The sequence below is a fragment of the Pseudomyrmex gracilis genome, unplaced genomic scaffold (genome assembly GCF_002006095.1).
Source record: "Pseudomyrmex gracilis isolate BER0280 unplaced genomic scaffold, ASM200609v1 scaffold_131, whole genome shotgun sequence".
Classification (NCBI taxonomy): domain Eukaryota; kingdom Metazoa; phylum Arthropoda; class Insecta; order Hymenoptera; family Formicidae; genus Pseudomyrmex; species Pseudomyrmex gracilis.
Window position 1 is genome coordinate 244,192 of NW_018020715.1, and position 24,350 is coordinate 268,541.

The following is a 24,350-nucleotide window of genomic DNA, read 5'->3' on the forward strand; positions in this document are numbered from 1 at the left end:
GTAATTATATACATAATTATGTATATAATATTTCTTAAAGCAAATATTTCTTAAGTTTTTTTTTATGTATTTTGTGTTCTTCAATAATTGTTGATACAACTTAATACGTGTGTATTACACAATGTATATAATAATTATATATATAATTACATTCGTAATTATATACATTCGTAATTATATATACATTGCGTAATACACGCGTATAAAGTTGTATCAACAATTATTGAAGGACACAAAATACATAAAAAAAAACTTAAGAAATATTTGCATCTTGTTGGTGTGAAAAATTTAATGCGTTTTGTTTTTTTTTTTTTACAGGACAGAAAAATTCACGGAGATATCCGGTGATGGTGTTTATTCACGGTGAAAGTTTCGAGTGGAACAGCGGCAATCCTTACGACGGCGCTATACTGGCGGCTTACGGCAACGTCATATTTGTTACAATTAATTTTCGACTCGGTATCTTAGGTAAGAGATGCGTCAGTTTTTTTTTTTAAAAAAAGAAAAAAACATTTAATATTCGCGTTATTCTAAAAAAAAAAAAAATTTGTTTGCATTTGTTATTGCATGCGCGTCAACTTTTTATAGATAGGTATCTGTAGAACACGAAAGCTCTCTCTCTCTCTCTCTCTTTCTCTGTCGATCGATACGCTATGCGGAAAAGCAGTAAGGCTCTAATATACTTTTACTGTTCCGTCTTATAAATAACTTCGTTACAGCTCGTCGTTTGCCAAGACTGCTTGCCTGCTTGGCAAACTTCTTTTCTAAATTTTTATCGCCCTGAGTTTTCAATATTGGACTTTGCCTTCAAAGAAAGTTCGCCCGAGACCAACGATACAGGATGGCCGACTTATCACGTCACTGAAAGTGTAAACGACTCCCCGTCCCGGGTTTAATCGTAAACAACTACTTTGTTGCGCTCGGAAAAATCGACGCGCACACACACACACACACACACACGCACACACATACACGAAGATAACGCGTGTTGAAATTGTTTGCATATAACATAAATCACAATTACAAAAATATTTATATGAGCGATTTAACAACGGAGGGGCGAAGTTGAGTTAAATTGCAGCGCGAAGCTTTTTTTTATTTAAAGAAAAAAAAAACAAGAGAGAGAAGAAAACATTAAATTATTCCGTATATTGTCCGGGTGTATACACTTCTCTCATTGTTACGTAAAAAAGATAATTGATGCGGTATAATAGTATATATATTTCGTTGAGCGAGCGAGCGGTCATGCAAAAGTATCATTATTCAGAAAGTCCGTTAAAAAAAAAAAAAAACTAACATCTAGAACCGCGCCGCGCGGTGTGCGGATGTGTGTGGTGTGTGTGTATATCGCGCGCGGGTTATAACCTCCGCAATACGAAATTTTCGTTGTACGAAGCGGTCGTCTCGCGAAGGGGTTAACAGCAAAATTCCGGCAATCCCTTCTCGCGCGAGAGATGACAAGGACGGCGCAATGCAAATGGACGGGAGCGCGCGCTCCCGTGTCGTTTGTGTGTGTGCGCGCGCGCGCGCGCGCGCGTGTGTGCGAGGGTACATCCGGTATATCCGGTAAGTGGAGTGGTTTCGCGGAAGAAAAAAAGAGGCGGACGCGAAACCATAATCATAAATTAGGTTAAAGTGCTGGGGAAGCGCTTAGTAACCCCGACCCGCGCTCTAGGCGGCCGTGGAGTCAGCCCGTGAGGAGCCTGCGGATAACTTCAACCGCCCTGCCGCCGCCGCCGCCGCCGCCGTCGTGTCCGCCCTGCGCAAAACAGGGGAAAAATATGGTCCCGAGCGTGAAGCGGTCGTCGAGCAAAAAGAGGCCCGACGATCGCGTTACCGCGCGAAAGTGCTTCATGTTTAAGCACGAGGAGAGAATTTTGCATCACACCGTAAAGCTAATTAATTAGGACGCCGAATTTATGAATCTCTGGGGAAACTTGAAATCGAGAATTGCAAGGAATATCTCAAGAAAAGGAATGAAGAAAAGAAAAGACAAGGGTGAAAAAGATGCAGTTTTTTTTTTCCGCGAAACGAAGCGCCGCTCTTGTAAATTATCGAACGGAAAGAGAAAGTTCGGTACTTGAATTCGGTGGAGTATTTAAAAAATATTTTCCCCGTTTTTTTTTTTTTTTTTTTTTTGACGTGTATTCTTCAATATTTTGTTACGCTCATTCGTTATCCGCGGTATTTCCCCATATTTGCAGTATTTTATCCAACGGTAAACAACAACCTGTCTGCGATACGCGCACGCGAATAAACAAAATCTCCTCCCGTTGCAAAAAGAAAAAAAAAAAAAACAATGAACGATTATTTGCGCGGCAATTTGTTTAGCGGCGACGTCAAAAGTTTTACTCCTTGAGCCTTGCGGGAAATAAGAATAACGAGAAACGTTGAATTCGAGGTTGGTTTGTCGAGTAGCTCGCGCGGTTCTTATTTACAAGATAAGCTTTATTTCCAACTCTCCCGTGAGTTTTCCCTCACGGGTGGTGCGTTTCGGTCTCAACAGCTCCTGCATCACGTTGAAATTTAAGAATATTTGCTTGCACAGCATATTGGATTTCTAAATGCGAAAGTTTATAGTTCCTTGGCTGGGTAACTACCGAGAGGTAGTTTTCTCTCTTTTTTACGCGCGAAGAAGATACCTTGTTGCTGATATATATATATATATATTTTTGCGTTGTTTAAACTCTCTTTCTCGAGATATATATTGTTCTAATATATTGTTCACAATTGCGACGATCTCTCTCTTTTTTTTTTTTTGCACACAGGATTTCTGAGACCCGGAATTCGAGACGATACGGCGAGCAATTTCGGATTGTTAGATCAAATAGCGGCATTGTTGTGGTTAAAAGAGAACATCGCGGAATTTGGCGGCGATCCTAATAGCGTAACTCTGGTCGGTCACGGGACCGGGGCTATTTTTGCAAATCTACTTCTAATCAGTCCGGTCGCCAACAAAAAAGGTAATAACACAAGTACAGTTTTTTTTTTTATTACATTCTATAATGCGAGATTTTTCTCATTAAAAGGACGTTCTCCGACTACACGTGGTTAGGCAACCTAAAAATACAGTGGTTAGCAACAGGGCCGGGATTGGGAGACTTTTTCGGACCGCAGCTTTGTATCACACCGGCCCGCACAAATCAGAAACAAAACAAAATATTACTTATAACATAGACAGAGGATTGTAAGAATTATAGCTTTTTATTTAGTTATATAATAGCTTTAATTATAATAATTTTTTATTTTCTAAGTATAACAACTTACTAAGATAAGAACTTGTTTGAGCAAGATTGTCAATAATATTATCATTGTCTAATGTTAAAAGGATATCTTTTTCGGACAAAAAAAAAATGCAATGTAACGTAAAATAATGCTAGGTTATATTTTTTATCAGTGCGTTAAATAAAGTTTAAGATTACGTACGAATTTAAACTTCGGTCGGTATACTTAACGCAACGTAACACGTAAAAACTTGTGCAGGGTGGCCCCTGAGGCCTTTTGACCCATCGGTCCACCGAGCTTTTCTCGATAGCTTGCCGTCCCAATCCGGGCCTTAGTTAGCAACCTAAATACAGTGGTTGGCAACCTAAAATATCTCTTCTCACGAGTAAGTTTGTACTGCTGTTAACAAAGTTAAGTCGAGCTATTCAGCATTGCTAAGACCCGCTTACTCTGCGCAGAAGTTCAAAAATAGCTGCAGTACACAGCGCGCATAAATCCAGCAAAACAAAAAAAAAAACAAAAAAAAGCTACAGTTTGAAAACAATGGTTGCTTGCCGTATTATTCAAAATCGTATTTTAATTAAGACACTCTCCGCTATCACATACTTGTTTTTTTTTTAAATTCCTACAAAAATTGTCGTCAGTAACTTTAAAAAACCCCACTTCACAAAGACTCGGCATAGGAAATCCATGTTAAAAATAATTGAAACTTAAATCTTCCGTATTTTGGAATTTAACATCGCTACCCCTGTTATCCAAAAAGGCTACGTACAAATAAGATCGTAAACTATGTGCTATCGCAAATTTAAAGAAAATCCTAGGCAAATCAATAATTCGGAGAACGTCCTTGATAAAAGATTTTTTAATGATTTTTTCAGACATTCTGTATATATAACTTGTTTTTGTTTACATCGTTCGAAACAATTGTTCCTCAATTCGATCCGCTTCGTATTTTCGTCGAACGTTTCTCGTCCTCGTATAACACACCCCCGTTCGCGTAAGAATCAAAAGATGATACGCGCAATCCGAACTAATCTCTCTCTCTCTCTCTCTCTCTCTCTCTCTCTCTCTCTCTCTCTCTCTCTCTCTCTCTCTCTCTCTGTCTCTCTTCCTGGCGTAATTGGATACATTATCCATAGTTACAAGGGCGTACGGCGATCGCATACAGAGATCGCGATTTCCGAGAGTCGGCGAGAGATAATCGTGGGATTAATTGGGGGAATTAGAGCGAGAGAGATAGGCGCATACGCGCGCTCTCGCATTAAACGTAATACGTTAACGTGCACGAGACAATGTTCGAAGCGTATTTCTGCAATGTACGAACGCTTTTATCAGACCCATAAATCGAAGAAACTCAAGTAAGTTGTCATCTTCTGACAATTGTTAATATATATAAAAAAAAAAAAATAAAATAAAATTTACACAAAGGTAATCCGATTTGTGTGACGAAATTATTATCGAACACAACCGTCAACGTCAACCGCGTTGTCGGACAGTTCCGTTTTATTCAGATATCAACGCGCGGCTTCCATTACTCCTTTTTTGAGTTTTCTCCTCTATATACCAAATCCACAAGCGCTCGGCATTGTGATATTTCCAAGATTTGACAAGGGGCTAAGAACCCGTCGGTCTCTCTCCTCCTCCTCCTCTTACACGTGTTCAGTGGTGAGCGCACATCGACCACCGAGCACTCAAGCACTCTCGGGGGCACTCGGAGCCGGTGCTGCTCTCTCTCCCCCCCGAGGTAGGGTCAGCGAGAGCGAGGTGAAAGCAAGAAAAGAAGACGTCGACCATTTTTCACCCGACTGGCTCGCAATGGCGGCGGCCGGGGAAAAGGAACTTTTCTCTTCCGGCCGAGCGCACAATGCCATCGCGTCCGGCCAATAATTATATTGTGCAATGAAAAATAACCGGACTTAATATTTTACACGTCGAGACAGAAATGCCCGCTTCTCCCCCCCCCCTCCCCCTCCCCATCCGCCCGCCATCATCATCCGCGAAGGGAAGGTTCTCAAACGCGCGTGTCGCTGTGTGTGTCATTTTATATTTTATATACACCCTCTTCGCTCCTCTCTCTCTCTCTCTCTCTCTCTCTCTCTTTTCTCTCTTTACGCGTAATATAAACGCGGTCGCAATTTGTTCGCGACGACGACTGCAAGAAATAATGTAAATACGTGACATTACCGTGTGTGTTGTCAGGAAAAGGTGTTTTTTCGTGTAGAATGTGTAACACACGTTCTCTACAAACATTACGGAAATAATAATAACGAAATGTGTTGTTATTCTCTTTTGAAGAGTGTCTTCTAGAAAATGTTCAGTTTCGAAGGAGCGAAGAACGTGCGAAAAATAAACGTTTTTTTATTTTTTGGATAATTTTTTAAATATCTATTACAGAGAGAGATTCTCCGAAAATTGCTTTTTCAACGCAATTTGAGAACAACTGCTGCTAATGGCCGAGTTATTAATCAGTGACATTCTCATCTTGTTTTGGCGTAGGTTTGTTCAAACGAGCCATTCTGATGTCCGGATCGGCAATGAGCGCGGATGCCATCGGCAAGGCGCCACTGCAAATTACCAAGCAGGTAAAAAAAAAAAAAAAGAAAAGGACGATATCGTATAATAGTCGCGTTCTCCCGAATAAAAAGCGCGAGATGAGGATTGATGCGCTCGGATTACAGTTTTGCAAAATGAGAAATCGCTATGTTGTACACGCGGCATTTATTATCATCAAGTCTCACAACCGAGTTAATTTTGAATCTTTATAGATTCTCTTAAATAAATTCTTGTCTGTATTATTTTTTTCTTTTTTTTTTTTACAAATTAATTCTTATTCCATAAATTTATTGCATTTTTTCTTCAATGTTTTACTATTCGATTTCTCAGTCGCGTTTGCACACACACACACACAGAGAGAGAAAAACTTTTATACTACACGGTATAAAGAAAATACCGTTTATCACCGGTTTTTATTTTCTACCCGGGGATGCATGTTTCGCAAATGACGGCATCCATGTTTCTGCTCTACTCGCGATTTGAATTCGACGGGAAGAAATATCGTCGCTCGTCGCTCGCGTCACACGAGGCGAAGAATCGTTACACAGTTACATCGATGCCAACGACGACGGGAGGGAAGGGAGGGAGATGGCTCTCTGGCAGTGCGTTCGTTGCGCTTTCGCGAGCAATAGCGGGAGGGGATCGTTTTTCAGGTGGCGCACCATCTCCACTGTCCCACCGCCAGCGACAGCGAACTGGCGCTATGCTTGCGCAACCAGGACGTAGACAAGCTGCTACACGCGGAACTCCACAAGCCGAAATACGTGCCGGCCTACGCGCCGTTAATCGATCGCGCTGTCATTCCCGACAAGCCGTTCAACTTGATGCAGAACGCGCAACTCTTCAGCAGGTATATATATATATACCATTTGAATAATGCGATAGAGTAGATGCGTGCGTTTAAATCGAACCGATTCCTCGAACGAAACATCATAATCTCTCTCGATATTGATTGAGCTTTGCGAGCACTCAAACGAGATTTCAAAAAGAGACTTAATTCGCTCAGACTTGTTGTTCGAAATTTTACCGCGCGATCAGATTTAAAACACACGAGAAATAATCGCAAAATTGTGTTTTCTGGTGCGTGTTTTTTTTTTTTTTCAGGTTTGATCTGATGTACGGAGTAACGGAATCCGAGAAATTTCACATCCTGCCACCAGTTGCTTTGTTGCACGGTATGCATGACGGACAACGGGATGAAATTTTGCGAGACTACGCCAAAGTAAATTTACTCATGTGTTGGTTTGCCTATATTCCAATATATATATATAATATATATATGTATATATATATATACACGGAGTAATCCTCAGTCCTTTTACTCTTCGTTTTTATATATTGACTCTATTTCGCGACATACTTTATTTTCTTAGAATCTCTCCGAGTTCTCTTTGATCCCCCCCCCCCCGCGCGCGTTCTTTGATTTTTATTTTATTCCTCTCTCCTTTTCTCCCGTCCCTATTTTTACAGACTCGATTTTCAAGATTAAATTTTTCAATATTTTCTTTCCCAAATTGTCCCATTGTTTCGAGAGACGCGAGAATTTTTTTTTTTTCTAGATTCCTTCGATTCTCTCTCGGATTTTGCGGGACGATTAAAATCGTTTGGCACCGGATTCTCTCTCAAAAAAAAAAATGTTCCGCTCTTCCGGAAAAAAATCCCTCGCGCGATGATTTTTCTCCGAGTCCCCAACGATTTTCTAGTATCGAGAACATGTCCTCAGGCGACGCACGAGCTAGAACCGGAGCTGATCCTGTCGAAAGTGTTGGAGCAATACGCCGACTTTTCCAGTGGATTCACGAAAGAGTACGCCACAAAGAATCGGGACATGGTGCTCGAGGCGGTCTCCGACAGCGGCACTGTGGCGCCGTTAATAATGACTGCCAATTTGCATTCAAGGGCGAACCCGAAGAGCTACATGTACGTCTTCTCGCATCCGAAAGCTATGCAAGACTACTCTGGCGTAAGTAGGTCTCGACGATACAACGAAGATCGATTATCGCAGCTCAGACGCTTCTCGACAAAGCGGGATCCGACGTGGTGCGGGAAAAATGTTGCGCGTCGCGTCAATGGGCGAGGAAAGCGCGAAAGGAAGATGAAGAGAAAGGGGGTGGCAGAAGGTGGGAGGAGGAGGAGGAGGAGAAGAAGGGAGTGGAGAAGAGAGCGCGGAGAGAAGAGAGATGGACGGGCGGGGATGATGAGTTAAAGTGCGCTTTCTTCAACGCTCCAGTTCGTGCTGCTTCATGCAACGTTGTTATTCCTTGACGCGGAATGTTGCTCCTGAAAACGAGGGGCATTTTATCATCGTCGCACTTTATCGCCGCGAATCTCGAAACAGCAAATTTACTTCTTTTAATTTGCTCTAACCGCAAATGAAAATAAAGATAAAACGGAAAAACAAAGAACGAAAGAAAAACACGCGTTAGGAGTTGTTTAAAAAAAAAAAAAAAAAAAAAAACTTAAGAATCCTTTAAAGAATCAGAGTTTCTTTCCTGGCAGATTTGTTAGGAATTTTATCACGTGACGACATTCCAAAAATTGTGTCTCTTATTCGTTCTTTTTTTTTTTTTGGTTTCTCTGGTCTCTTTCTCGAATATTGCTTTCTAAATTTTTGAATTTTCGCGTTGACAATTCAATTTGCAGAAATGCAAAACTCAAAAGTTCAACAAACTGTTTGGAGAGATAAGAAACGTTGTGCGACAGCTTTTTTACGTCTCAAAATCTCTTATATAAATCGCGATTAATCTCAAAACAGTCGATCAAAAAAAAAAAAAACAGAAATCAAGAGAATATCTCGCTCGCGAGATTTTTGGAACATCCGACATAGTTAGCATTGTGTTCATTCTCTCCGGTTTCTTAGCTCGAAAGAGAGAGAGACGAGTTGTGACCTAGTGGTGTGGTGGCGGCTATTGTGTTCGCACAGAGTCGCGCGAGGAGAGAAAAATCTGGGCTGCGAACCCATTTGGATTTCGGCCAACTATTTTTATCGCCGTTGCGTGCGCCGGCAACGACCTCGTCATGCAGTATAACCGAGAATATCGCTAAATTGAATGTACCTCCGCGCACAACGTACCATCCTCGCGTCAACAAGGATATTAGATTTTAAATCTGCAAATAACGATTCGCGTGCATCAGTCCAACGTGTTAGGTTGGGTATCTCTCTCTCTTTTATACACAAACTTTCTTTCTCTTTTTCCATCCGGGAAGTCTTGCTCACTCTTTCTCGCTCACGGCGAGAATGTGCGAGCAACCCTCTCGATGAATTTTAATTTTCACCTGTCCTCGTAAATTCCGTCCTTTATTGAACTTTACAAATTGACGCGTTTGTAAATACGCTCGGTTTATCGCGCTAAAAATAATTACGGACTACGATAAATCTGAGAATTTTATGCCCGGCAAAATTTTATTCGCAAATTGTTAGTAGAATTGATAATGAGTAAGATGGTAATTAAAGTTGAAATAAAAACTCTTTATATATATAGAGTGTAAGAAAGATAAATTAAATAAAAATGGATTAACAATTATATTATAAGCAAATACAATAATTAATGAAAAAGAAATATTTTTATCTCGAAATAAAACAGAATTATAAATTAAAGAACATTAGAATAAATTTAAGTTTGTTTGATTATCAATCGTATAAGAGATTTTATTTCAAACTTTAGAAGTTAGAAAATTATTTTAAAAAGAGAGAGAGAGAGAGAGAGAGAGAGAGAAAAAAGAAAAAAGCTATCTGGGGGAAAGGGGATAACAACTTCTGAGTTTTGATATTTTCAAGTTATGAGAAATCGGCATCGAAATGTCGATAAAATCCGCATTTTTCGCGACATAAAAGCACATCCAATGATCTCGTTATGTGTTGCAGCAACAACGTCAACATACCGTGCATGGTGAGGAGTTGCCTTACGTATTGGGTGTCCCATTGGGCAGCAAGTACGATTTGCGAGATCGATATGATAACAGTGAAATGCTGTTTTCGGAAGCTATTATGACCTGGTGGTGCAGTTTTGCGTATACCGGGTAAATTAATAAAAAAAACACAAGAATAATACATACTTGGTGATACAGTTTAGATATATCATCCATTATACATTTTTACTTTTTAGAAATTTCGTTTTTTCATAAATCTAGTTAAAATATATAGTGTGTGTTTGAAATATGTATTTTAAAATGGCTCGACTTAATTACAAAAACGAATAATAATAGCAATTTAAATTAAAAAAAGCTTTATATTTATTTGAAAATGTGACAAATAGAAAATTTATTTAAAGCACATTTCTCTTAATTTGTTTTTATTTTGAGAAATGTAGCACACACAGTTTATTCAGCGTGAATTAATAATTAAAAAAATTTAGTAAATAAAATCTGCAGAAAGCTAGTTGATAATTGCAAATTGTCTGAAGAAAAAAAAAATAAACATGGAAACGAATAAACTCGTTATTTGAAATATAATGCGGTGCGCGATCACGCTGCGCACATTAAAGTTAAATTAAAGTTGGTATTAAAGTTCAACGCGTATGTGAGTGGCGGCTACCGTATAGAAACAATCGCATTTAATAACAAGTGGAGAACAATTGTTGTTCAGCGTTGACGCGGAAATTCGTAGTTGCTAAAGTTAGACTTGGAAACATACGTATCCGGAATGTGATTTTCAATTAACTAAACGTTCAGGCGTTTAATTAAACCGAACAGTAATATATTTTTCAACGTTATGCATTTGAATAAAAATACATTATTTAACCGCATTATTTCAAAAACAAATAATTTTACAGAGAAATATATTATACAAAATGTACGTAAATACAAACCTGAGATTTTTCAAATTAATATACATATTTCCATATGTGTGTGTGTGTGTGTGTAGTACATTCAGAAAATAAAGTAATTAAAATATAATATATTTTTAATAAAATCAATATATTTTTATTATTCACTTATCTATAAAAAATATATATACATCATATATATATATGGAGCGTTTAAAGTAGATTACGTTACAAACATGAATTTTAACAAAATAGATTCAATAACTTTTATAACGTATCTATTGTATTATATCACTTTTAACTCGCACAAAAGAAAAAATTGATATTTAAAACATTGCCAAGATTATTAATAATTAAATAAATAAAACATTTAAAAAAACAAATATCAAAGTTATGAGTAAAAAATATGATTATTATTTTTTCAAAAACAACTGAAAAGGAAATACAAAATTTATGTACTGTGCAAACGAGTTTATCAGAAAACTCGTTAAAATAAGTTGCTAAATTTTTCCCTTCCAAATTTGTGCTGATGTGTACACGCGTTATATACGTACGTACATATGTGTGTGTGCACATGCACACGCGCGTATGCGTGCCGAGTTCCAGTCTTAAATTAACTCAGTGCAATTTGATGCTTGTTATGCTGATGCTCGATATTGTCGAATTAACGATCCGTCGAATTGGCCGTTTTAATTTGCGCGATAAAAGCAGATTATCCGCGATTCTGAATTATTTCAACATTTTGTTTCATCTAACAAAACATTCCGCTTTATTCGGTTGAACAAGCCCAATGTTATCGGTATATAAAGCTAAGCTTTGTTTAAAACAGAATATCGGATTTTTAATTATATTAAAAATTTAATCGCGACTGTTTGAAGTGCCGAGCCTTTAATTGTGCGTGAAAATTCAAAGTCGAATCTCTCTGGTGTATATCATTTGAAATTAAGATAAATTAAGATAAGTTAATTATATATGTAATTACATATGCAACTCAATTAACATTTTCAGTTTTTATTTAATTGCAAGATAAATTACAAAATAGACGGAAAAAAAAGTTAGCTCTCGCAGCTAAAAATTAGGTTTGGTTTCTAAATTTTCGTAGTATTGTGGACACCTAAGCTCTTAGTGCTTAACAAGACATACATATTTTGCTGTTATGTCGACATATTTAGGAATATCAGCAAAAATTTGTTTCTATGAAATAGAAAATTTTAATTAATAGAAAATTTAATTAATAGAAAATTTTATAGCTACACAGCAGCAAATTCAGTTTCAGCAAACCGTAATTAGCTGTGGTAGAAACTATTATTTTTTTTTTTTTTCCGTATATTCATTGAAACTGTATTTAAAATTTGTTCGTGCAATTAATTCCTTATGATTTGTCACATTCTTCACGTGCTCTTTGTTTCCCGCGAAACGCAAATTACCAAATAGTAGTACCTTGTATTGGGTTTTTGTCGGTTATCACTTTTGTGTGTGTTTGCGTGTATAGTTCGATCAGAGCATACCTATGCATTATCGCGGGAAAACAGAGAGAGAGAGAACCAAAGAGAACTGGGTCGAAGTAATTGAGCAAAACAGAGGGTATTTAGATTTAGCGGTAAATGCCGTGTGTGTTCGTGTGTAAACGTCACACGGTTGATCGATATTTCATCCGTTACTGTGTATCCATTGTAGGGGTGTGTCTTCTTGTCAAAATGAATGACGCCCCAGCATCTAAACCGGAGCGCGATCGATGATAACGAACGATGGCAAGAGACCCGAACATCTTTTTTTTTTTTTTTGTTTTTTTTTTTTTTGTTTTTTATCTCACTCCGCGTGAATTCCGCCGTCACGCGAAATCGATTGAATCTATCGCGTTTATTCAACTCGCCCGTTAAAAAGTCACTCCATCGCGCGCGCGCGCGCGCCGAGATTATACTCGTGCGTCACAAGACAAATGATATATTCAAAAATATATCAAAAATACACAAGAAGATTAATTAGCAGCCGGATCTCATTCGCTAGAGAATGACGCAACATTAGAATTTGATACTTTTATGGAAGAAAATACACACACACACACACACAGTATATTTGTAAGTAAAGAAAATATTGTTTCATTCAGGAATAAATATAGAGATAATTTATACGCAGATGAATTTGAAGATAATTATATGCAGATAACAAAAAAAAAAAACAAAAAACGAAATAGCAGTATCGAACGTATCCCTAAGGACTATTGGATCATCCGGTATCTTCTCCCTCCACATCCTGACGGTATTAATCCCAAGTTGCCCAAGCGTATAGCCTGTAACAAAAGTTATTGGGCATTCCTACCTACCTACGCTGCATTAATCATTCTCGATTATTTATCAAAGAAAATACTGTAATCCCCGCAGGAATCCGAACGTCGTCGCCAAGCGATTTCTGACCACCGGGAACAAGGAACGAGGTCGTTACGAGATCGAGTGGCCCGAGTATGATCCCGTCAATCAGACATATTTCAATCTGAGTAAGAATCTCATCGATGCTTTCACGTAAAAATGTTAATTAACGTAACTTTCCACGTTGGAAGTAACATTTTTCCTGCGTCAACGTCATGAAAAAAAAAAAACAATGTGTTGTTTACGAGCTTATTATTGTTGTTACAATATATCCTTTTCTTTGCACGCAGCCATACCGCCTGACGTAGGCTCGCATTATCGCGCGGCAAAGATGCAATTTTGGAACGAGGACCTGCCCAATTTGCTCAAGCACCCGAATCAAGATATTTCGAGTCCGATCCGACCGAGAGGACCGCGACCGTCGATTCTCGACTACATCGATAGGATCGATGAGTATGCCATTCGAAAATTTACATAAATATTTTTTTGCGATATTTACATTAAAAACACACGTGGCATTTTATGTAAGAGATGCCGTAGAAAATTTACTGACGGGTAAAAAATTGGGTTTTTTACTTTCTTGTCACACTATTAGTACTTATATAAAGGTTTGTGTGTAAAAACAATTTTCTTCAACAGAAGATACACAACTCCGTCCGGCATCACGGACACGGCCGCGAACAAGTCGCCATTTTCAATCATGGTCACGACCGGCGAAAGTATTCGGGAAGCGAAGGAAACCGGGGCGGAATCGAACACATTGAAGACCTCGTCCGTGACTTTGTTGGTGATCGTCTTTTTTGTGATGTTTATACTGATAAACTTTACCGTATTTCTATATATCTATTATAAGAAGCGCAATATGAAGGGAAAAGAAAAGTCATTGAAGAGACGAAACAGCGAGAAGAAAGACGAGTCCGTCAAGAGGTCGAAAACTGATAAACACGAGAACCATTACGGGCAGATTGGATACAAAAGTGACAGCAAGCCAGATCTGAACGATGTGATAAAAAATGACAAAGCTTACGACAACAACTCGAACTTCGGACGAAGATCGAAGCTGTCGAGACAAAATTCGAGCTCAACCATCGATACTCACATCAAGGTCAGAGAGTGGATTCAGCAAGAGATAGTGCACAGGTTAGAGTCACACTACTTCCGGATATATATTTAATTGTTTTTTTTTTTCAAAGACGCAAAAAAGTTTCTTTCCAAAGTGACGAAATTAAAAATTTCTTTCTTTCAAAACGTCCTTTTGAGATTAATTTAACTCAAATTATATCTTTTTACTTTTTTTTTTTCACAAATAAAAATGAACTCATCGAATCAATTTATAGATTAACAAATTTTCTATCGCATGTTTCGATGTTTCATCCGCTAGACACTTATCGCTTTTTTTTGTGACAGTTGTTACCGTTTCAAAGACGCGATCTGCACGTCTTTTTTTTTTTTTATTGCGGCGAGCTGAGGATACTCGAAGAACGCTTACCCTCGCAAATTCGTCGATTGTGGTTCGAAGCTTGTGCGACCCAGTAATCCAATTAGAGATTTCGCTTAAAGAGTAGTAGTTGCTTTGAGACGTAGCCCGCATCACTCAAATCCGGAGAACTGTGAGTTAGGTGTCTCTTCTCTCTTTTTGCTCTCGAATATTTCGTTAGGTATATTGACTCACGGAGACGGGTAAGGCAAGTGCCATTCTCGGTTAATTAAACTCGTTAGAGCTCGCGCGCGCGACTTTACTTCTCGTCACAATTAATATCTAGATTATAGATCACAATATTGTGTTTCTCTCTGTAACGCGTTGTTATTATTAAATAAAGAAATAAAACTGATGAAATAAACAATTATTGCTTTTCTATTTACATTACAACAACGTGAATATAAAAGATTGTTTAACAATGTTTATCTTTTTTTTTCATTACTTCATATCGACGGAAAAAGTTATTTTGCAAATTAATTGTCTGTCTGTCTGTCTGTGTGTGTGTGTGTGTGTGTGTGTTTAAATTGCATCGCTTCATTTCGACAAAAAACATTATTTATTGATCCGCGACTATAATACATTTCGGTACATTGTGTTATATATAGTTAACGCACTTGAAATACGTTTAATTAGAAACATACATTATGAAACTCTGTGTAACTAATAAACAAACATGTATTATCATTAAATGTGTTTGACGAGGTAACTTTTTGGTTTGATATAATGTGCAAGATTTAAAGTGATTAATTAGCTTCGGGAAAGTGCAACTGTGTGTGTTGTTATTACCGATTGTTATCAAGTCGTGAAATTAACGCGTATCTTTCATTTGCGAAACGCACGTGAAATAACATATTGCGATCGATGGTTTTCGATAATTGAACGCAACTAACTAACCAATTATAACAAATATTAATAACGTTTATTTCACACATTATCAAAATCTTATGGCAAACATCAATTAATGTAAATGTAATAATATTGCCTGTTCATTTGTTACATGTATATCTAAGTTTAACATGTAATATTCGTTATTTATATTCAAATATATACTTTTTATTACTCTGGTTAGGCGTTAATGTATTTTAATGTAAAATATTTTGTTAGAGAGAGATAGAGAGAGACAGAGAAACGGTGCGAGAGACGTAGGTCGAAGTTTTGTGTTTTAGTTTCATTTCTTCGTGTTCCAGATGCTCGCCAAGGTTCTTGCGCAAAACGCGAGAAACATTGCAGAAAGAGCATCAGGAGAAACTGAGCAAGCAGGAGCGAGAGGAAAAACAACGGATGGAGGAAGCGGCGTTGAAAGAAAAAAAAGACGAACCGATTTACGCCGAGAGCCCGGCTTTGGTGGTGCGGCCTGGAAAGAAGTCGAAGCTGCCCAAGGTTTCCGTGGCTATCGACGCCACACCCGCGACTAGAACCGAGTCTATCTTGAATCAGGTGCCCATCGAATTGACCAAGAGCATCGAAACAACAGCGAATACGTATCAACCGAATCTAGATAGATTGATGGCACCGGAAGTGGTCGTTATCGAGCACCATCACTCCAGAAGCGATCCCTTGCCGATGGATATCGTTCTGAGAACGGTGAAACCGAATTTTTCCACCCCAAGAATCAACGAATCGGATTCGGGCAGCGCGAGCAGCTTGTACGCCAAAATTAATCCCAAACTTAAGTCCCGTCTTCCTCGTCCCGGTCTGGGAACAAGCGCGGAAACGCCATTGTCCGACGAACTGAAGTACGAGAATCCACTTGGCGAGGAGATCTACATGAAGACCGGACAGATTTTAACGACCTTCGGCACGGGCGATGTAAACGTCACGTGTCGAGAACCAACAATGGAGAGAGAATGCGTCAGTCCGGAAGAAGCCCTGCAGACGATTAAACGTCGAAATTATCCCAAGGTGCTGCCGGATATTGAGAAGAGACGTTCGCTTCCGGCACCGAACAGTCTCTTCGTGCCCAAGCACCACGCAAATTCGCTCAAAGACTATAAAAGCGAAAATCGTATAATTTTATCAGCGAACCAACCGCCGTTACCGCCTCCGAGAACGTTCGGGATCTCCAAGAGCTTGGAAAAGAACAGTTTGTTCGCGGAAGAGAGCGAGAATCTGGGCGAGGAAGAGCACCCGATCAGCACGACGAATCTGCACGTGGGCCCGTTGCTGAAGCGACAGGACTCGTCGAAAAATAACTCCGATCCCAACATCATAGATTCCTTGGATGGGGTCAGAAACGTTCAACCGGGCGGTAGTGTGGATAGCATTTATGCTAATCCAAAATGTCCGCTTCACGGAGGTCTCTATTTGCCGTCCTCCTCAGCCCAGAGCGAGAACATTAGCAAGTCCGTCGAGCTTCTCGAGGTGGGCAATCCGAATTGGTACAGACCAACGACGTGCGAGTCATCAGCTGTAATAGCGTCGACCTCCGAGCCGCAAATCATGATCGCCGCGAACGAGAGACAGCCGTTACCGGGCGCGACGTCGCGTATCGAACCGAGGATCGTGATCACGCCGAGAGTAATTAATCCGAGTCAAACGAATCAGAATCTGATTTCGTTCTCGAAGGTGCCAATTGTCGAGGACAAAATTGACTACGAGCCGCGAACGGAACTGGGGCGAAACAACAAGGATTCGTCGCCGGAAGGATTGGACGCATCCTGCGGTTCTTTGCTGATCAGAGAAACGGAAAGGAGGGAACCGCGGATAATAATAACGGCGCGGGAGCCGAAGAATTGCTCACAGGCGAGCAGTCAGAAGCAGCCGAAGATTATCATAAAGCCGACGGCGACTCTGCCGAGGTGCCGAGATCAGAGGAATATACCGAAGGTGTCAGCCATACCGTCGCCGGAACAGCAAAATTGCCAGAACACCGAGAGAGACAGGGCGTTCGAGCAAAGAGAAAAGCCGTCCCTGAGGGAGAAACCGAGGGTTACGAGGATTCCGTCGTTTTCGCGCAGGCGGGAGGAGGCCGGGATTGAAAAGCCGTTGCACATAGAGAAGACAGAAATCGCGCAGAGAGCGGAGGTGGCGGCGCCCAGTAAAATCACGAACGCGCCATCGGCGGCGTCCGACGCCAAGTCGAGCATACCTTCGCCAACGACAACGACGACGACGACGACGACGACGACGATGCCGAAGAGCGAGAAGACTCTGAGCACCGATTCGTCGTCCGCGAGCAACGGAAATTCCAGCAACTCGAATACCGGCACGATTAAACGCAAACCGTCGAGCAAGAAATAATTGGCTTCGGCCACCCACGTGTTACGTTTCTGTCCTGTTTTGCAAATGTAGATGGAATGTAGATGGGGATCTCTCACAGCCATTCCGCCCGAACGTCGATACGCGGTTCCGCGTAGCTACGGATTTTTCCGCGAGGCATTTTCCGTCGCAATCAAAATCGACGATATACAAGAAAACGATCGTGTTCTTTTTTTTTCTTTCTTTTTTTTTATCTTTTTTTATTAATTTTTTTCTACCTGCAGAATCCATTAAAATATGTAAACTTATTATTTCTTGTAGAGGTGGTGTTATTTTTATTACCACCTCTTCAATTTAGACGTTAACGACGTATTAATTTTGCATTTTTTTAAGTAAAATGCCAGCGCATTTCACCGTGTCTTGTGCAATGTAACTTATTTCAGACACGCATAATGTTATTATTTTACATTATTTAACATATCGTTACCTTACGTTGTATTAGTATTTAAATTAGATCGCGCTGTCTCTCTTTTCCATTATTAATTAAAACCAATCGCTAACACGCGTGCTAAAATACGATTGTTCATCACACGTACGTACACTAATATTGTCAATGTTTGAAACAAAACTTTGGAAAAAAAAAAAAAAACGGCGTGACAATAATATCTCATTAAACTTTAAGTGTGACTCTAAAGCGCTAACTATGTAATAGCACAGACGTAGAATTATATAGACTGCGCGTTTGGCTGAAAAGATGTCTTCATGGTTGAGGGAGACAGCATACTTTGAATAGTAACTCTTTCTCTGTCTATCAATGTATCTGTGGTGGGATCAGGGCCTACCGTTTCATATCACCTATATAATCTGCCATCACCCCTTAATCTCTTTCACTCCTCTTCACCCCCACTATTTTTCTATCCCCACTTTCCGTTACTATTCTATCAATCAGCGAAGACTTCTTTTTCCCCCACTACTTCGCTAGACAAAGATGAGGCTACTNTTCAACCATAGACTTATATAATAGACGGAACATTTATATGACAAAGTTGAGAACAACATTAAAGGACAGAGATAGTGCTGGAGTAGTTGTCTCTCTCTCTCTTACAATAAGATGGTGGGGGACCAATCATCTCACAAGTCTATGCTATCACCTTTCACTATCACTTTCTCTCAACTGACTCTCGAACTCTATCTTCGTTGCTCTCGGCCTGCCGCGGCCACCAATCAACTCGCTGCTAGAAAAGAAGAGAATTACTCCACGACTATTTCTGTCTCTTTTAACGAAGCTTCAGCTCCTCTTACACGAATGTTTCCGTTCTATTATATAAGTCTATGTATTCAACATCAGCTGTCTCTCTCAACGTTGAAGACATTTTCTTAACATGGCAAAGGTAGGGAACGCGCAGTCGTATACATTCTACGTCTATATATATTAGGTCTATCGGAAAGTTCTGTCCGTTTTTGGAATAAAACAAAATACAAATTTTTCTTAATTTTTCAAAAATGGGACATACAAATTGCCCTCACGCTGGCAAGAAATCATTAATAATAACGGCAATTATATTATTTAATCAAGTTTATTGACGGTAAGAAAAATTTGTATTTTGTTTTATTCCAAAAACGGACAGAACTTTCCGCTAGACCTAATATATATATATATATATGTATAATAGTAAGTACACGTATATATATCTTTACTTGTGAGAATTATCGTGTGACCAAATTTTTAATCGCGATTCGATCGCGAGAGTAGATATTTCACTTTTTGTTAGTTGTTAATATTTTTTTAAGCTCTTCCGCGCTTTTTGTACGCGCGCACAACTTTGCGTTATGAGAATAAATTTTTTTTTCCTACTTTTTTAGGAGAAATTCCAAAAATATGAAAGAAAAGTTTTTATATCCGCGACATTCGTCATTCCTGTTCTCTCCGTGTGTGTGTGTGTGTGAGGTGTCTCCTACGTCGTGCATCTCCTCGCGACTTTACATGCGTCTCGCGAAAAAAAACTTTGTTATTAAGTGAAGCGCGCGCGCGCCGGAGGGAGGTCTATAAGTCGCGCGCGCAGCAGATGCAAGCGAAGAACGGCGAGGCGAATCGGGACAAAGTGGTTGGCGAGTTCTCACTTATATTACCGGCAGATCGAATTGATTTTCAAAGTTCTCCCGGTAATGGGATTCTCTCTCTCGTCTTTAACCGCCACTACGCGGAAGGGAAAAGACCATTTTCACGCTAGTCTCTTTCTCTCTTCTCAATCCTGCCTGTCTCCGTCTTCTTCTTTTGCCCGCTCTCTCTCTCTCTCTCTCTCTTCTTTCCTCTCTTCTTTTCCTGTGTGTTTTCGTTTCATCTCGCTCCGCGACGTTCAATCTGCTCGATAACGTTGCCCCCGATAATCGGAGCCGAAGAAGAAGCGAGAGAGAATTCGAACGAGTATTTTGACACTCAGACGAGAGAAAATTTCGGGAGTTTTCTTTTTTTGAGACGGAAATGGGATTTCTCGATATTATAAAAAATTTGTTTCGTTGAGAAAACAATTTGATTTTGTGAATAAATAAATCTCTCTCTCTCTCTCTCTCTCTCTCTCTCTCTCTCTCTCGATCTTCATTATTTCCGCTTCGTTGCGAATAATCTTACCGTGTTGATCAGATTACGCGTCTTGTGGTAGAGTGTGTGCCGGAGAAGTTCATCAGTCTGGGCGGGCGAAATTGCAAGACACGTGCAATCTGACAGCGATAACTCGGTCGTAGTCTCGGAGTTGGAGTATGCATCGCTAAGTTGGCGTTTAGATGCCGGCGTCGTCCTCTCCTGCCTTATGCGACAGCGCGTAACCAGTAATCATCTACCGCGGCGCAATGGGGAAACCCCCTCTCCTTTGCGTTTCGCAAGTCGCCATGACAGGTGCGTGGCATCGCGTGACCTATTGTCGGAGGGAGTGATATACTGTCAGAAATAACAAAGGGAACAAAAGCCGAGAGATCGCGCACTCTTGAGAAATATCTTGTCCTTTGTGTCTTCTCCGCATATAAATCTCAAAAGCTCTTGAGAAGTAGTAAAATGAATTTATTAAAAAAAAAAAACAATTATTCGTAATTTAAAAATATAGAACGAAATTCTTCATCAGAATCCAGCAGAATCGGACAAATTGTTAGAGTTGTTTTTTTTTTAATTTTAAGAGAGATTTTTTTTGTTTCGCCATTTGTATTACTTTTGTAATTATTTATGATGTATTTAATTATACGGCAAAGTGGATTAGAAGTCAGGCCGCAATATTGCAGCGTTTGTTAATTAAACCGCACGTAAGAATTTGAGCGATCGAATGCCGCCGATGAGAGAGAGATAATTTCCGCGTCGTGATTATCTATGGCACGAGCGTCTAATTATCGCATGATAATCAGCGATTAAGCACGAACCTATGCGGGAACCTCATTATTATGCTCCGAACGGTGGCGTCGCAGCCACCGCGAATGCATAGGTACATAATTTCGTCTTCCCCCGACTGAACCAATTAATAAATTTGCACCGACTGCCCGCTCGCGGGACAAGGTTGGGTCCGTCTATTTCCACTGGAGGCCATTGTTTCCAAGACAATGGCAGCTACTTGGCAGTTAGAATATATATCGTACCGCCCTGAGAGATGTGGATACTGAACCGCGATGTCAGATTAATGAGATTTCGAAACGAATTCACACCGGGATGTGTGTTTCAGGATAATTGTATCTGGCCATCCACGTGGACGTGATGCAAAAAAACTTCGGAGGACTAATACTACTGCGATAAAACAACAATGTAAAATTATTTAATTTTAATATTAAATATAAAATAATATAAAATAATTGTTATTGTTATAAGAGAGAGATTAACTCAGACATACTGGCGATATTTTAAAGACTTCGACTTTCTCTAAAAGCTGGAAAAAAAAATAAAATAAAATTCTCGAAGATTATTAAAAAAAAAAAAAAATAGTGAACTTCTCAAAAGACAATCGGAATTTTCAATTGAACGACGAGAAAAGAACAATCAAAGTGTGTTCAATGAGACACAAAGCGAGCTGTAAAAAAAAAAAAATATCTTTAAATGGAATAGTCTAATTTAATCTTATCTCCGTGAGAGAATAGCTTTGATTCAACGAGAGGAATCAAGCCCAATGCTCGTGATGTGCTATTTGATAGCTGTCTCTGATATTTATCAGGCTTTCTATCGGACAGCTTTGCATCTTTTGCTGGTCTCTTTGATCATTTATTTACTTCCATTTTCTAAACAAGGTATAAAATAAGAGATAAATCAAGTTTTTATCCTTATTTTAACCATGTGCGTTAATATTTGTAAAACAAAAGTACCCATGAAATTAAATTAAGTTAATTAAGCATGAAATAAAATTTATCTTTTTTGTATTTGCGAGTATACGTATTATTAATATACCGTCACGTTTAGATATTTATTAATTTTGTTGTAATTGCGTTTAAAAACATTCGGCAAACGTTCGGCGTTTTTTAATTGTCTGGAAATTACAGAAATCAAATATTATTATTTGCTGATGTGAATCGATCGGTTAAAAAAATTCTTTTGGAGAAAGAATTTTTTGTCGCAAATTACACCGCGGTCGAAAAAAAAAAAAATGACAACGTTTTTTCAGCGCGCCGGACTGGAAACTAACACAGGCTCGGTAATTCTTTATTAAGAAAGTTCCGAAAGGATAACTTCATTAATGTTTGTACCTGTTCGACAGACGCCAGGGGCGATCGAAGTTGAAAATTGTCCATCGTCGGGACGACAGTCGCCCCGACGATGGCAACTCTTGCCCCAACCCCCCCGACAACCCAATCCAATAAAAAAGTACATGTGCACCATAATATCGTTACGAAAGATCAACTTTTACCGCTTTGCACGAATCGAATTTGTTACATTACACGCGAGAGACACAAGTGGACCGTTCGTTTCTTTGTATTTTGAAAGTTTTCTATTTCGAGAGATCCAAAATTTTGCGAGAATTTTTTACATCGAAACATTTTTATTATTATGATTACGGAGGGAGGCGGAGGGGAAACAAAAGACAAACGGAGGAACAAATCAAAGCGGCATTTTCCGCACACTCGTCCGTTCTCTCTCGTATCGGTCAGTCCTTTGTAGAATCCTTTTATTCCTATCTGCGAGGAGTAAATCAAGTTCCGGTTCGTGCTTCTTTTCACCTTATTTTTACTCTCGACAGAGGCGGGAAAGGCATCTCTCGAGAATTTGGCGTCGCCGTTTGTTGCGAAACGCGATTTTGTTTCCGAGCTCGCGGCTCGTTAGAGCGAAAATATTTCAACATCGGTCGCATCGCAGAATTACTTGACGATCCTTCTTTACAGCGTGCACACTTGACGATACCCGCGTACGACGATATAAAAGTTGATTGCTCGATTGCACTCAACGTGTAAATTGCGCATTAGCATCCGCTGATCTTTGCGTATTTCGTTCTCTGATTTCTCAAACGAGAAACTCGCGAATATATAATCAATATGTATACATTATATGACGCTCAATGTGTTTCCGAGAACGTATAAAATTTATTCCGGAAAACAAAACTACTTTGCAGCTTTTTTTTTTAACCCTCTATGGACCCACACCGAAAAAATGGTATTCTTGTTTTGAGGATATCCCACTTACTTTAAGTATATTTTATACTAAAATAGGCGCCAAGAAGAGTTTCTTATTTTAAGAGGAAAATTCTCTAAATAGTAATATTGATAAGAATATATGTATACTGATTAGAGAATATAAAAAGCTTCTATAGAAAAACATATATATCTCACTATCGAAAAAGACTATATTCTTAAATAAAGAATATATCCTTAAATAAAAAATATATTCTTAATTTCGGAAGAATATCATCTAAAATCTTGAAGAAGATTTTTTAAGTACAAAATCTTCTACTTACGAGAATATAATTGTTTCGGTGTATATATATATACACGTACACCGAAAAAATTGTATTCTTGTTTTGAGGATATATCCCACTTACTTTAAGTATATTTTATACTAAAATAGGCGCCAAGAAGAGTTTCTTATTTTAAGAGAAACATCCTCTAAATAGTAATATTGATAAGAATATATACTGATTAGAATATATACTAATAGAATATATACTAATTAGATTTATATATATATATATAATCAGTACGTAATCTATATATCTTTTGCATTAATAACGATATTTTGTAAGATTTTTTAAATAATTTTATTTTTATTACATTTTAAAGTGATACACATTACCTATGTTTAATTTTTTATTTTTAACGATCATAATCTATATCTATATTTATATTCTTTTTAATTATTATTTTTATAATAAAATGTAAACTAATACAGTATAATAATAATTTTAACACTTATATTATTTTTAATTATTAAAAAAAAACATATCTTACTATCGCGCGAAAAAGACTATATTCTTAAGTTAAGAATATATTCTTAATTTCAGAAAAATATCATATCTAAAATCATTAAGAAGATTTTTTAAGTATAAAATCTTCTACTTACGAGAATATAATTTTTTCGGTGCATGTAACTTTCAAGTCACAAGCTAATATATCCACATTTTACCAAATAATTTTGGTTTTTTCCACAAGATGATGTATACGTCTTAATTATATAACGCCTCTGAAATAACCAATAACAATATTGATGACGGTTAGGCAGCACCATCAACCCGAAATGTCAAAATAAATACCTTGCAAGTTGTATTTAAGAAAAAAACTTTGGCCCACAGAGGGTTAAATTCTTCTCAA

At 38.6% G+C, this 24,350-nt stretch overlaps 1 protein-coding gene across 6 annotated transcripts in view; it reads left to right on the plus strand.

Moving 5' to 3' along the window:
• Positions 1–18,525, plus strand: part of LOC109856698 — a 64,878-nt gene extending 46,353 nt beyond the window's left edge. For 5 of the 6 annotated variants that reach the window (XM_020432265.1, XM_020432261.1, XM_020432262.1 and 2 more), the window contains exons 4-14: positions 319–468; positions 2,769–2,963; positions 5,722–5,807; positions 6,432–6,628; positions 6,883–7,000; positions 7,502–7,741; positions 9,644–9,798; positions 12,926–13,038; positions 13,201–13,363; positions 13,550–14,050; positions 15,578–18,525. In XM_020432265.1, the coding sequence (XP_020287854.1) occupies positions 319–468; positions 2,769–2,963; positions 5,722–5,807; positions 6,432–6,628; positions 6,883–7,000; positions 7,502–7,741; positions 9,644–9,798; positions 12,926–13,038; positions 13,201–13,363; positions 13,550–14,050; positions 15,578–17,630 (3,971 nt within the window). In that variant the 3' untranslated portion in view covers positions 17,631–18,525. The remainder of the gene's footprint in view (positions 1–318; positions 469–2,768; positions 2,964–5,721; positions 5,808–6,431; positions 6,629–6,882; positions 7,001–7,501; positions 7,742–9,643; positions 9,799–12,925; positions 13,039–13,200; positions 13,364–13,549; positions 14,051–15,577) is intronic. The other variant, XM_020432267.1, reaches the window with a different exon arrangement.
• Positions 18,526–24,350: the final 5,825 nt, after the last annotated feature.